The sequence below is a fragment of the Takifugu flavidus genome, chromosome 1 (assembly GCF_003711565.1).
Source record: "Takifugu flavidus isolate HTHZ2018 chromosome 1, ASM371156v2, whole genome shotgun sequence".
In the NCBI taxonomy this organism is placed as follows: Eukaryota; Metazoa; Chordata; class Actinopteri; order Tetraodontiformes; family Tetraodontidae; genus Takifugu; species Takifugu flavidus.
The window spans coordinates 4,925,011-4,940,251 of record NC_079520.1 but is presented as its reverse complement, the minus strand read 5'-3'; the positions used below and the strand labels follow the sequence as shown (position 1 = coordinate 4,940,251).

General features: G+C 41.6%; 1 protein-coding gene across 2 annotated transcripts in view; it reads right to left on the bottom strand.

Annotated features, from left to right (window-relative positions):
* ptpn4a (protein tyrosine phosphatase non-receptor type 4a) overlaps window positions 1-15,241 on the bottom strand; it is a 39,122-nt gene that overhangs the window by 15,534 nt on the left and 8,347 nt on the right. For both annotated transcript variants that reach the window (XM_057059034.1, XM_057059043.1), the window contains 7 exons: window positions 7,800-7,954; window positions 3,975-4,082; window positions 3,712-3,754; window positions 3,084-3,162; window positions 2,475-2,519; window positions 2,318-2,370; window positions 98-218 (listed from right to left, as the gene is read on the bottom strand). In XM_057059034.1, the coding sequence (XP_056915014.1) occupies window positions 98-218; window positions 2,318-2,370; window positions 2,475-2,519; window positions 3,084-3,162; window positions 3,712-3,754; window positions 3,975-4,082; window positions 7,800-7,954 (604 nt within the window). The remainder of the gene's footprint in view (window positions 1-97; window positions 219-2,317; window positions 2,371-2,474; window positions 2,520-3,083; window positions 3,163-3,711; window positions 3,755-3,974; window positions 4,083-7,799; window positions 7,955-15,241) is intronic.

Sequence of the window (15,241 nt, the reverse complement as noted above, 5' to 3'; positions counted from 1 at the left end):
ATTAATAGTACTTCCTTTTAAATAAGCTAACTAATGTATCTTGTAGATTCCAAACCAGAACTATTGTACTGAAAATGGGTTCTGTGCATCAGTGTACCTGTGCTGCTGGTGGTGTTTGGAGACTTCTTTGTGGAAGTCCTGTGGGGGGTTGGGGATGAAGCAGTATTCTGACAGATATCCAGCTGTATGCTCCGTTTCACTGTAGTCCCCCAGCTCAGCTACACACGCACAGAAGAGAAAGATACAGCAGTTTGTCAAAGCACCACCAGTCTCTTAATCAGGCCAGAAGAAAAAAATGAACGGCTGCAAAATGACAAACAGCCAGTGAAAATGGTCAAATTTGATTTTCTTGCAGAACCACCTTCCTCCCCTTATAACATCTGATACCTTTCATTTTATCTAGTGTATTGTGTATTTGTATGTAAAAGCAAAAATCATTGTAGTGGGAAAATATATATTTTAGACACATCTTGGGTGCTAATCAAAAAATGTTAATCCAATAAAAACAATGGATGTATTCTGAATAAAGTCTTTCTTGGTGCTAAATTTGCATGAGCACATGAGCATTTTCTAAATAATTTACCATTTTTTCTATTATTTACTAGCCCTCACCTATTACTACCCATTACTGGATTAATACAGAAGCTGTTTGGATGAAAAGCTTTCAAAAACTACAAATTAAATTTAAGGATTTGGGGGAAATAATTTAAATGCTACTAGCAACAGTAAATAGAAGACAGTGTGTTTAGAAACACAGCTGGTTTTACTCAAAGATGAGGACAGCTTTGACTGAATGTGCAGTGAAATGATTCCCAGATCACTGGCAGATCTTACAGAGGAGAAGCCAAGAACAAATCCCCAAAGTCATTAGCTCACTAGCTGCCGTTTGAAGCTCAAAAGCATCAATTCACTCAAGTAGTCCCTAGACTAACCTACTAGCCAGTAGCCTAAGCATACGAATCAATTCAAGCTTACCCACTTAATGATGTGCACACAGCTCAGGGGAGCCATATACATGTATAGTCAATATCTCACATTTGAGTGGGCTAATCTTTTGGTTTGATTTCATGTTGCAGTTATTACTTCAACAAGGCCCATTCATTATGCTCAAAGGTTATCTGATAACCCTTTTCTACACTCAACTGATGAAATTATCTTAAGATCCAGTTGCTGAAACCATTGAAAGCACATCATCTCAACGTTTCTTCTGCCAGACAGCCCGTTTTCTCAGGAAAGGGGGGGGCTGTGAGGATTTTTAAACAGCTGGTCACTTTTAAATGGGAATTCTGCTCCGTTAGGTGGGATTTAGGGTGTTTTTTGAAAGAAAGATTTAGCCCGGGATTTAGAATCATCAATGCTGGTATTTGGGGCTGAGCTAACTGAATTAGCCGCATAGCAGCCGTTTCAAGCTGTTTTTCCTGAAGCAAAGATTTATCTCCATAATCTGGGGTGGCACTGAGTGAAAAAGTGACAACACTGACCTAGCAGGAGTGTGTGTGCGTGCGTGCGTGCGTGTGTGTCAGGGGGATAATCAGTGTCATGATGATAGCAGGCAGCCCATGCCAAATCTCCTCTCTGACCTATATACCAAAGCAGTTCCCCCAAAAATATGCAAGAGAAGTGGAGGACAGAACGAGAGAAGAGGGAGAGGGGGGTGTGGCTGCTTAAAAAGGGATTAGCAGTGAGGGATGAGAAAGACTAAACACAGATAAAAGAAAATCAGACAAAACAGGCTGCCCACAAAAACAATGAGATGCAATAAAAGAGAAAGAGCGAGGGACAGTCATTATTCAGACGTACAGCGTCAGCATTTAAAATCAAATGCTGAGTCACCACTACAGCGTAGAGGAAGCTGCACATGTGCTGGTACAGACAGGTCTGGAGAGGCTTTATTTGAACCACTGGTTTTGGGAAAATATCAGCCATGATGTGCTGGGACATGTCTAGGTACGGAAAAACTCACAGGAGTCCTAAATTCTTGTGTTGCTGCTACGTACACAGAGCAAAGTGTCAATAACGGCAGCGGTATTTATCTGTCCTGCACTGAATTCACAAAGGAACACTGAAAAATATTCCACGTTGTAAATACCATTTAAAATCCAATCTAGTGTTTCCATCACTGCAATTGACATTTCTAACCGTCGCCACACATCTTAATTAATTTATAGTGGCTGCAGAGTAGCAGCTATAAACCAGTAGCTAAATCACTGCTGTAATGTTTTTATTTTTCCTCCACAGAGAGGTGTAATGAATTGTCTCTCTGTCATTATCTCGCAGGCTGAAGGTTTCCAGAGAGCTCCAATGGCGCTTTACTTACACTGAACTGCATAGGACGCCAACAGGGCTGCAGTGTTGTGTGGACAAAGCAATCTGGAAACCATGACAACACACAGGAAAGAAACATCAACGGGAATCATTCTAAATCAAACAGAAGTAAGCATGTTCATTCATTCTATAAATAAAGACGCACTGACCTTCCAGTCAATATGTCCTGCTTTATCTGTAAAAAATATAGGTACCTGAAAGGAGACAACGCATTAAATTAAGAGAGCCCAAGTTCACATTTCAAAACTGAATGGCCAATATTAATGTAATGCCATCAAAAATAAACATAAAAAATAAACAAAAAAAACATAGCTAAGATTACTGGACTACAGGAACATGCAGCCAATTTTAGATAGCACTGCTAAATCAGGATAACTTACATTGAAATTAAATACAATTTTAGCGTTCTGATTGGGGTCTTTTGAGTCAAATTAGCCACCAATCTTGGTGTTGTCATGAGACAACAGCAGCTTCAAGGCTTAATACATGATTACATACAGTTGATAAGCCTCATGGGGGGAGGCCTTGGCTGAGAGGCTGGAATAGAAATACCAGGCAAGGAGAGAAGGCGATAGCATACTGTGACACCTCCTCTGCATATTGTTTATATAGAATGCAGGATGGCAGAGCTTATGTTTGCAGAGCTGTGGGCTGCATTTTCAGACTGTTAAACGTTCAACCTGAACCTCCGTCAAAGTGCCTTTTTGTCTTGGACACACACAAGTAAAAAAAAAATAAAAAAAAAGAATCAGTCTCACCGCGTGTATTCTTCCTGAAGTTTACTGGGTTCCGTCACAAAAAACTTGACTCTGAAGCTCAGGTTATGGGGAGACCCTCCTGGACAGAGGACAACAGTCCAATGACAAAATTGAAAATGTGCTTAAACCCCCATTTGGTTCAGATTTACCTTCCCCAACAGCTATCTTTGCTCTTAATTGTGAACCGAGATAAACCAGTGGAATAAAGGATTCTACGTACAATGAACACGCATTTATAGAAACTTGTCTCCCTGACTTCATGTGGTTAGTCCTCAATAGCTTTATCGCTCAGCACAAAAAAAGAGTTGAAACACGGTTCAATCATTGCTCCAGGATGAAGATTTCTCTCACACACACACGCCTGTATTGTTTTGCACGTTACAAATTCTATTACTCATTATGAAAAGGAGTAGAGTTGATGTGAAGTTTAATCATCGCTTAAGGGGGACTCAGAATATGAAATTAAACAGAACAGAGTGGAGACTTTAGCTTGAGGTGCTGTTTGGACTTTTAGCCGTTACCGAGTCGCGACAGCAGACTTTAGGTACATTTCAGAGTTCATTCCTCAGTAAATTTAATCCTTAAAAAAAGACTCGCTCTGCAGTGATTGGTTATAGAATTCACCTACTTTTCAACTGTTTCCTGATGGGCTTGTTGGAATCCAGCCATCGCTGTAAAATATTGATAGCGAGACACTTAGGAACAACACTTTAACAGCATGAATAATTGAGTTATTAGCAACTGCCCACACACACATCACAACTGATACCAAGAACACCACACACAGGGATGCACACAGTCCAGGAGAGAAAAGGCATACGCTAGATAATCTCTTACAAAGTTACGATGCATCACAATCCCATCTAGATAGATTTTAAGGATGATACTGACCGGTGTATCTGAGGAATCATCAGTCAAGTGCAGGCCGAAATAGTCTCTCTCAGTCAGCTCCAGGTGCTTAAAGACTGCATCCAGTAGTACCTGACCATGATCTGCCTTCTGCAGAGAGGGACAGAGAACACGGACTGTGTTAAAGGTAAATTCAGTTTCTACTATGATAGAGAAGGAAGAGTTTTTTTTATAAAAAGACATTGTACGAAGAGCTTCGAAAGACCTCATTGCTTCTCCTGGTCTTGTAGTTTTGGTCTGAAATTCCTCTTAACTGTACTTTTGCTGTTAATAACGCTTGCTTACTAATCAAGTGTACTAGTCACACAGTGAGTGTGTGAAACCAAGGCTGTAAAAAAGGATGACCGACTCAAAGAAGGGGATAGGGTGAGCATTCATTTATTCAACAGATCATTAAAATCACATCAGCTCATGAGAGGGAAGGATGGGTGAGAGGATAAACTGTGGAACCACAAGTGGAGCAGAAAGTCACACCTGATTCTGCTGCGATGACATGAAAGGAGAAAGAGTCTCCAACACATCCCCTCCTTCCCTTTACCCTGAAGAAATACTTTAACAGCCCAGCGTGTGTGTGTGTGTGTGTGTGTGTGTGTGTGTGTGTGTGCGTGCGCGCGCGCGTGGTGCTACACATGTTGAATCATTGCAATGTGATATAAAAGCTGTGGAGGAAATGGGTGAGAGAGAAAAAACAGCATCACAGTTGACTCACACATAACAAGAACAACATCCGCACACACACCAAAGCAAATATTAATAAAGGAATAGGTTAAAATGACCAACTCTGAAAATACTAGTAGTGAGTCACAAACACAAAGAAAAACTCTGCAGTGACACAAAGGGAAGCAAAAATAATCATAAAATATTTGCTGGAGGAAACGCACACAAACACACAGACTGTTGATGGTCTTTGTATTGCAGGGGAAAACAGCCAGGGTAGAAAATAAAAAATTTTTTTTAATGTTTTAAAAAGTCTTTGACACGTTTACCTAAGTTAAGCTATTCATGTGTGTGTGAGTGTGTGTCTCTAATCTTTGAATGAAGAGCCATTTTAAGTCGTATGTGGGAGCCCTCTGTGCCACCATCATCACACACTTTAACTCTGTAAGGTTACACAACAATCACCACATACATGTTGTAATGTCGTAGACTGTGTAGACAAGAGTAACAAAACAAGAGTAAAACAATGTACTAAAACAAGATCAGCACACACAAACAGACAAGTGACAGTCCTGCATAAAGAGAGTGATTGTCAACGCAGTTGCATGAGATAAAACCTCTTTGTGTCCGTTTTCATCGGAGAAGCAGAAAATAGAGGGAATTAGTGTCTGTGAGTGAGGAAAAAAAGTGGAAGAAGCAGCCTTGCATCGCACGGCACAGATGCTCTGATAAGTCGCTCACCCAGAGGGTTAAAGGGGAAATGGCCACCATCATCAAACGCACTGTGAAGACCGATGAGAAAACCGGCGTTTGAATAGGGGTTGACTAAAAAAAATGATGAAAATAATGCTTTGGCTTCCCTTCTTACTTCTTTTTCCTTCCACAGGAAACAGCTGAACGCTCAGCGTGTAAGTGTTTGTGCAAAAGAATGATGGAAACTCAGGAATGTGCGAGGCAGCTTGTCCAGACAGGAAAACTATGCAGCAGGAGTCGTCGACCTCCATCTCTCTCCCCCGGCAAAGTATGCAGAAACCTCTATCGCAGTGTTTTAAACAGGAAGTTCGTTCTCTTCAGTCTAAACATCACCACACATGCTATACACTGTGCAGGGATACACTGTGCACTGCATAGGATCCAGCACATGTTTGGATGTAACACAGCTGTGACGGGGCTGAATAGTCACAGAAACATTCTCAAGTATGCTAAATATTAGTGTCACCTAGGGTATCTGGCCACAGTTTGCTGGCATTAGCAACAAATGTCTGTCCCGTGATCAAACCATTAAAAGCATCGAGAAATCGAAGCATCGAAAAGATCTGTGAGGTTCCACAACTGGCCGTCCTGAAACAACATGAATTCCAAACAATAGGATGAGCTAAATCTCTAAAAAGACATTAAAGACAATAAAGACATCACACCTGCATGCTGGTCCCAAATGTTTAACTTTAACACAATCTTTTGATGCAATACTGTAGTAATGAATTCTGCCACATCCCCAAACACATACAGCGTGTTGACCGCACAAATGTTTGCACAAATGTTCAGTCACACCTACTAACACAAATATGCAGACTATTGCCGAAAATTTCTCTCATCATTTCTACAAATAGAGATTTAAAAAAAAAAAAACCTACATTGCACGTATAATAAGATATGGTGAAGCATATCTGGAAATGAAAAAAAGTATAGACAGGGTTTTTCTTTGATATTTCAGCTTTAATTTTAAGTCATTAACCACTACAATTTATATGGAAAATAAAATAAAAAAAATGGAGATTTTAATTGATAATAATAATTGTAGTCTACAGCAAAAGACTTCTATCCTGCAGCTTCAGTTAACCTCCCCTGCCTCATGCTGCTCTTCGTGGTCATTATTAAAAGCTACTTCATTACCCATGGCTCGTGCAGACAGCTGCATGTTTATGCACTGTGTCGTGGTTACTATGGTTAAGCCGCATGTCTCTTTACTCTGAATTCATTCGTCCTTCTAATCCTGCCTTTCTTACTGTTGAGTTTGGGGCAGTTCATAGTAAGCCAGGATTTTACCTCTTGAAACCTTAGTTTCCTAGTGCATTAAATCTATCTCTTCATTCCTTTTTTTCCAGTTCTAATCCTGACATTCTGTCAACACCACAGTGCAGTTCCTCTGACAGACAGACAGACAGACGCTGCTTCTGAATTTTCTCTCTGCCAGTCTAAAGGACAGTCGGCCAAGGCAGAGGATCAATAGAAGTATTGTTGTGCAGCGGATGGCTTGTGTTTCCAGGAAGTTAGCGTTTCATTGGGGGGTCTGATCAATGACACTGACAGAGACCGAGTCATTCATCCAGCAGTAGGGAGGGGGAAGGGGTGAGGCCAAGGGCTGAAAGGAAAAGGCTAAATGTAAAAACCGGTCTAAAGTTGTCCAGTTATTTTCAAGAATTTTTAAGTGCAGTTGAAATTAAGCATTTAAGACACTGAATTAAAATGCAACTTAAAGAGAAGCACAACACTGTACCTGTTTCAAGATGATGCAGAGATGTTTTCTTAGTGATTATATCACACATAGATCGAGCGCATTTAAGATGTATTTTACCAGTCAGGATAAAATTGAAGCTGGTACAAACCATTAAAAATTGATGTTATTAAATTTGTGTGACCACATAGTTTCAGTTATGCAAATGTGTTTGTGGGGGATTGTTAGAGAGTTTAATGATTCAGTGTGGGAACTTTCCTCTACAGTCACAAGATCAAGACTTGGTGACAGAAATAACAGCAGACATAGAGGAAGTGTGTTAAATTAGAATATGACCGACGGATCAACTGTCAGTCACACGCTCGGCTACCACACACAAAATGTCTGTCTTCCCTCAAGGATCCAATGAATTAATGAACCAAATAAGATAAAACCAAACAAAATATACGGCAGGTAGGATGACTTTCTTCTTCAGTGGCTTATTCCATGTTACCTTTTATGACATGCCTTGGTATGTTTTAAACCTTCATATAATCAATAGACACCTGGTTACGGGTACTAAAATGTTAAAGGGCAACTCAAATGAGTAAAACCTTGATGGCAAAACACTCACAATTTTAAAAGCAAACCAAACTGATCAGAGGACTCACTGGGAGCCTTCCATTTAGGTTGGTACAACTTAAATGAGTACTTACGTTGACTTTGAATGCCTGGACAGTGTTGTCCAGCAGGAGTACATTGCACACAACCTGTGTGTGCTGCCTGTCTCGCTCCAGTTCCGTCGCCCGGACATTGTAGGATCTGCCAGCAGGCAAGCGGAAGCGCGCGCTCATCACGCTCTTACCAGGGTCTGCAACAAGCCAAAAGAGAGGAGGAAACCACAAATGAGACAAGTTGAACAGAGAAAGGGAACATGGACACGCTTCCTCATCATGGATATAGATGATATGAGGTTTCTTGGTGCGATAAAGGCAGGAATACACCCTCTACGTATAACACAGTGAGCCAATGTACAGTTTAGCGTGGCAGTGAAGGCAACTGATCGGTGAGGCAAGCCTGCGCAAGCCTAGCAAATCAGCAAAGACTGACTGCTTCATGAGAGAAGAATTTCAATGAAGGGAGCAAACTGCACATTCCTGACAAGGAGAAGTGGAGACTGTACAGAAGATCAACATTCATCACTGCCACCCTGCCCTGTTTCATACAAGCTGGAAAATAAAGTTTGGCTATTTTAATTTGCGGCTGGCTTTGTATGATTTTTAAAGATTCGATCAGTGGGCTGCCTGCCTCAGACCGGGGGTGGGGGGTGAGGGGGTGGGGGCTTTGGTGACAACTTGGGAAATGAAGGCAAGCCGAGGGAGCCCTGTTTGCTCATCAGCAGAATAAATAAAGAATAATTCAGCCTGAAGCCCGGTCCATTAAAAACAAAACTAAAGCATGTTATTACTGTTGCCTTGCTTGACTGCACTGCTTGTCGAGTCACATGGGGATTTGCTTCAGTTAACAAACACGACAACTTATAATTTGTGTCAAAACTCTATTTATTTATATATATATATAATAACCACTTTGACATTTTGGGAATTATACTTATGCAGTTGCTTGCTGTGTTAATGCAGTGCATAACAACAGACAGTGACAGCTATGTTGTTCCTGGACAATAAAAGGTCCAGAGGAAAACTGGTGGAGATCAAACTTAATTATAGTCCAGTCCTGCAAAAGTGGCGAGAGAAAGTACGTCCTTTTCAAAAGAAGACATGCTCTACTGTGTGATGAGCTATGCAAACAAGTGGAATAACAGCTCAGTGTGTTTATGCACCATCAGTTTTCTGTGTTGTTTTGTTTACATATTTTGCTGGGGAACATATGTCGTTACACTAGGAAATCTGCCCTTACGTTTCCACGTCCGCTTATTCATCGGTGATCCATCTTGACAGGGTCATTAGATCCCCGCACGGGTCAGGGCCCCGTCATCAAGAGTAGCCGGATTTGTAATGATGGTGCTGTGAGCGTATCTGGCTGCGTATATGGGACGTATATGGAGGGCCGTCGGCACGTCTGACTTACTTTTCACTACACATCAGCACAAATGCCCCATGGCAACAGGCGCACAGCTTGCACACCATGTACGTGTACACAAAAGGAGACCTCGGGCCACTACTTACCAGAGCAACAGCCACCTCGCCACCTGACATCTACTGATAGTCACGGTTGGTTATTGAATAAATTATGACACTATAGAACCCTTTTTGAGTCAAGACTGACAACATCTTGGACATGTGGCTCACTCTCAAGTTAAAAATCAACCCCTAATTTATATTTCAAATATGAATTTTAATGCCCTGAAGCTCTGAATCCTGGAATCGGAATCACACAAGTATGTTTAATTTACAGCAGTGTGTAATTTGCCATCAAATAATATTCACTACATTATGAATGATTTGTGATAAGGTGACTATAAAAATTAAAAAAATTAAAAAAAAATTAAAAAAACTCTTCTGCACTACTGTTTAAATAGGTTTTTCAAGAAAAGCTGAATTATACAGCAGCAAATCTACGGTCTGGTCTGAATGTCAATATGATCCATATGTCCAAGTAATGGTGTATTGCTGCCGGTCAATAAACTAAGCTGATAAGAGAGACTCATCTGATTTGTTAAGAAAACACAAATATGCAACAAGACAAATGATTCTCTCCCACATGAGCATGAGGCCAGTAAGGGGTAGCATAGGATCCAGGGGATGATGGATGAGTTGTAGCGTGCAAGCTGCAACCAGCCAAGAGATGCACTGATGTCAGTATATCACGACTGCTGACAGCACAACCGCACACATATAAACACCGCCAGTTATGCACAAAACACACATATGGATGCATGGAGCCACCGCACTGGGGAAGAGCAAATGGACCGGCCAATGTGCAGAGAGGAACAGTGGGATGCTGTCATGCAGAAGGAAGGCGGAGGAAGACAGGGCACTCTCCGATCAGGGGCAAACACTGAGGAGGAGCGAGGGAATAACAAACGATGAGATCTGACACACACTCTGCTCTCGCCACACGTGCTTCTGCTATTCAGCTCAGACCACAGGCCAAAATGTAGGATCACTGGATGACTTGCAAAACACTGGATTCCTTCCAAATTAAAGCCTCTCAATTAGCAAACCCAATATTAAGTTGGGTTGGTTTCATACCGTATGCTGCTATTGCGTCTATAATTAAAGAGCCACAAACATGCCGCCATCTCACGTGTACATTTAAAAACAGAATGTTAAATGCTGCAGGAACAGCTGCTGAAAGAGTATTATTTTTAAATTAAAATGGTTAAGTGTGTTTTCAGGACAGTGACACTTGTTTTCTCCCAGAGGGGTGAGACATGCTGTAAACAACTCCATAATATGCACGAAGGGTTGATTTCTCTGTGTACAGAAGACATGACTTGAAGGCAAAGCGACAGTTTGGGCCCAGACATTAATGAACGCTCTTCTGTTTTGCTTCCATTCGGAATACTGTGCCTCAACTTCCTTCAAATGCTCAACCCCAATCTACTGTTGTCCATTATGATTTACAAATGTGTTGACTTGAAATTCCTTTTTCCAAATGTTAACTGCTTGGCTGTGTTGGTTTGGAATCCGTTTTAATGGCTCTGTCGATGCTCTAAAGTTTTCTGCTTTGTTGTGTTTTCTGTTTTGCTCCGCTGACCTGGACATGGCAGCCACGTTCCCCTGAGAGAAGCCTCCGGATCTCAGGAAGCACGCTAACATTATTGCTTCCTGCAGAGAGCAGAGCTTACAAACAGGCAGAAGGGTGTGTGTGTGTGTGTGTGTGTGTGTGTGTGTGTGTGTGTGTGTGTGTGTGTGTGTTGTGTGTGTGTGTGTGTGTGTGTGTGTGTGTGTGTGTGTGTGTGCGTTTCCCTCAGTGGTAGGTTCCTCTGGCTCTCAGCTTATTGCAAACACAGACAGCTCTGGAGCCTCCCTGTCTGTACACAAAAACACACACCCTTGACGTAAAACACATGAATGACACATCTCCTCTTCAACATAACGTACCTACATTCATACGATCAAGAAAGCAAAAACAAGGAAATCTGGTGTCATGGGATTCCTCGTGATTCAGGATAGACACATAGATCTATGTTAAAATTCTTCTGAAAAATTGCTGCCAAACTGTAAGCCACATTTCATTAATGGCGTACATCAACACGCAAATGGCTTCCAAATGGAAACAAAATTCCCACAATGCAACGCTCCTTCCCAGTTCAAATACAGGACAAATCGTGAACTCCATTTGCTCCACATACATTTCTATTTATACACCATAATTCTTCAAACATACTGGGGGAAAATGTGCTTTGCGTGCTTCTCCCGTCTGATTGGTATACTTTGCAAGACACAACAGAAGCACTTCCCAAAGGAGAAGTGCACGTCGCAGCATTTTATAATGTAGAAACTGGGCCATTGACTAACAGGTTGTCAGTTACAGATGCGTACGTACACACTGCAAGATCTTCTGAAGTCTAAATTCTTCAAAGCTTAAAGTAGAGACATTGACTGGTCTTCAAATGCTTGTTTTTATTTTGCCAACTGATGTCCCCCACCCATATCTGACCTAGCCATTATCCTCTTTAATCAGAAAGAGATTATGTAGGGCAACAACAGCAGTAAAAAGAGCGCAGCTTTGTGTTTGGATTTGTGTCGTGACTGATCGAAACAAAGCAGTTCAATGTTTCCCATTGGGGGAGAGGGTGGAAGGTGCAGGCTCAGAAATGTGGGCAGTGAGTGGCCTTTGACCTGCTTCAGGCACAACCATATGTGGCCCTGACTGATGGTAAAGTCGTACAGTGCAGCTAGTAATCTGTGCTGAGACAGCACAGCAAAGGGACGACACCAGCAGTCGGATCAAAGAGAAATGAGAGTCGGCAAAAACTTTATTTTTGTCATTTCTGAACACGATGTGTTCTAGCAGGACGACACCTGACGGGGCCACAAATTCATTTTGGTTCCGTGCCGAGTGCAGATTTCCAATAAATCAGTCCACATTTTAAGGCTTGAAGATGTAGGGAAGAAAATACTGAAAGAAACACAAACGACAGTCTTGGTGATCAGGTACAATGTAGCTGAAGCACTAGATGCATTTGTAAAGGTGCAGCCTGAGGCCAGTGAGCCCATTATGCAAATAAATGTCATTGGTGCCATGGAGCAGCTAATTACACGAACACATTAACACACAGCTCTTCCAGCTGAATCTTAGATGCTGATCATGCCATGGGGCAAGCAGTGCTCTAACAGTTAGGGAAATGAGCCCAGCCTTGTCCCTAATCTCATCACCACTGTGGGCCCTTCTGTGAGGTCCTTAAACCCTACCTGCTCCCCGGGCAGTACATGACATCCAACCACTCCTCCTTAGGAAGAGCTTGAATGCATAGAAACCATTTCTTGGAGTTTCCTGATGTAGCTCTTCTGGACAGCAACAGACATTCTTTTAACCTGGATGCACCTCAGGTTTCCATTAGAATACTCATCTTAGCTGTTCTTCTACTCTCTGTGCTCTAACAATGGTTTTCCTTCCTATTTACATTTTAAAGAACTGTTAAAACCACAAATTATGACTCCATAGTATTATTCTTCTTCTCAACCAAAAAAAAATTAAAGTAGTGACTTCATAGTTCATATCAGCATGCTTTAATCTGAGAGTTTAAAAAAAATACAAGTGCACAATGGAAAATTTCTACGTTCACACCTTTGACTATGTCAGCAGCATTATGATCACAACACACGGTTTCATAACCACGAGACAATAACCTCAGGCTGTGCCTCAGGCCGTGTAAACACAGAGGCTGACATCACGCGAGGATTTGATTTCATATACATTTTCAACAAAAGTCTTGTTGTCAGCTTGTGCTGCAAGCAGCCGCGTGCTGGTCCATCGCAAACTGGACCTGACTCAACACATACAGATCGATATTCAGCTGTATATGTAATGCAACGGTGGCAGAAAATCCATGTAGTTGTTAAACAGCATGCTCAATTGAACACTACAATTCAGAGCTTTTTTGTTTTTTTAAACATTAACTTTACATCAACTTCTGCTAAGAAAAAAGCATCAGAAATCAACACTTCTACTCTAAAATTGTATATTAAAATTAAAGATACATCACAGAAAAATAGCACAAATAGTCATTTACATTGCAAAAAAAAAAAAAGTGGGCTGGTGACTCCTACTTGTCCAATGTTGTATGGATACACACACACACACAAACAAACAGAAACAGGCAAACACAGATGCAGGTTTGATTAAAGCAGCACATTCCCCTGATTTTGCCCAGTCCTGCTGACGCGTGCACCTTTTAATGTTACCGGGGGTCGTGTTCTGAGCACGCTGCAAAAATTTCCACCCGCATCTACCTCAACCTTGCACATTCCTGCCCAACCAGCAGGGAGGCCAGGTGTTGTAGACGCACATGCACACACTCACACCGCGGACGGGAGGCATTTGCTCTGGCATTTCGGCTGCTACTTTAGGTTAGCAATGAGAATACCATGGCCAAAGCTGTAAGAGGCTCATAAATTTGTAACAAATTCATCTGGCTGCAGTAAATTTGCCACAATGTACGAGTTTTCCTGTGTGTTAAATATGATTTTGACAATGGCCATTTGTATAGGGGTGTATTTATCTAAAACATGAGGGGAACTGAACTTTACTTCATTTAGACATCACATCTAAAAAATCTAATGACTTTTAGGTAAAGACTTGCTTGTTTTAGTACAAGCATAATGAGCAGCCAGTGTAGACAAACATGCTCATTAGTCTTTATCAAAACTAGGGCAGATTTAAAAGCAGGAGCATTTAGGTTCAGCACGTTTGTGACTGAGTGCTTGCTGAGTCGGTGCGTCTCGCCTTGGAAGAGCCAAATATTTAATATGCTAAACATTAAATCATGCAGCAGTAAGTGTTCGGATGCAGAACAAGGGAAAGACGACCCGGCTTCTGCCTGGATTCTCCCTCCTGGTAAATGGCCAAATTAATGCGAAAATGTAAGCAGATCATATAGAAATGACTGTGAAGCAGGATTCTTGATAGGAGGCACTAATAGAAAGGTCAAAAGGAAGATAGCGTGTATAATGTCGGCATGATTTGCTTAATCTGCTCTCACAGAAGGTCCTAGCACACGTATTCGTAGAAACTATGACAATAAGTCTATGAGAATTCATTACTTTTAAACCCCCATTCAATCAGCACCATACATCCCCTCACACCCCTCCAGCCAGTACCGGGTTGTCTATTCTTGCTGATTATTGAGGAACACTATTAGATTGGACTGACATTTAAAATGAAACACGCGAGGGATAACTGAACAATGAGTTCCGGGAAAAGGTTTTTACTCATCAGCCTAATCCTTCAGCGGAAACACAATAGCCGTTTTTTTTTTCTTGGAAACTGCAAACTCTGCTGCAGATTTAGACTCAACTAAAGATGTTTTTATCAATTCCTCATAAGCAGTGGAACAATATTGCCTTAAATGTGAGGCTAATACGGGATGCTACAAGGCCAAAAATAAAAACTCAACCCTTACATGTGCTACTAAATCAGCCCTCTAAGCTCAGCATGAACAAGCCTCCTCCTGCAGGGTTGTTCCTGTTCTGACTTAAGCTGCACTGAGATCAGCTCAACACGGCAGTGATTGTGTGCATTAAAATAGAGCCTTCAGGAAGGCGGTGTGGAATCTTTAACACTAAGTTTATAATGATCTTCTATAATGAACAGTAAGATTTAAGCGGCATGTTCTGGGAGTTCTGTCTGCACAAATCATGAGCCATATTTTATTTTTCAGGTCAAGAACAAGCACAGGGTCTAAAAATACTTAGAATCAAAAGTGGTTTGAGTAAAGAGAAGCAGGTGAGTCAGAAGTGGCACTGATAAACCTGATCAGATTACTCATGCGCCGAGTGGAAAAGGTGCCAGGGGAAACATCTGCACCACAGGAAGTGTGAGGGGGCAGGTGGTACACACTGTGGTGGGTAAACAGGCGCACCTTACACTCACCATGCAGGCCATACAGAGTTTCCGCGCGACAGAAAATCATTTTTCCTGCAGCTGAAAAACACCGAAGCTGCAATTAGTCACGATTTCCTGTAGGTCT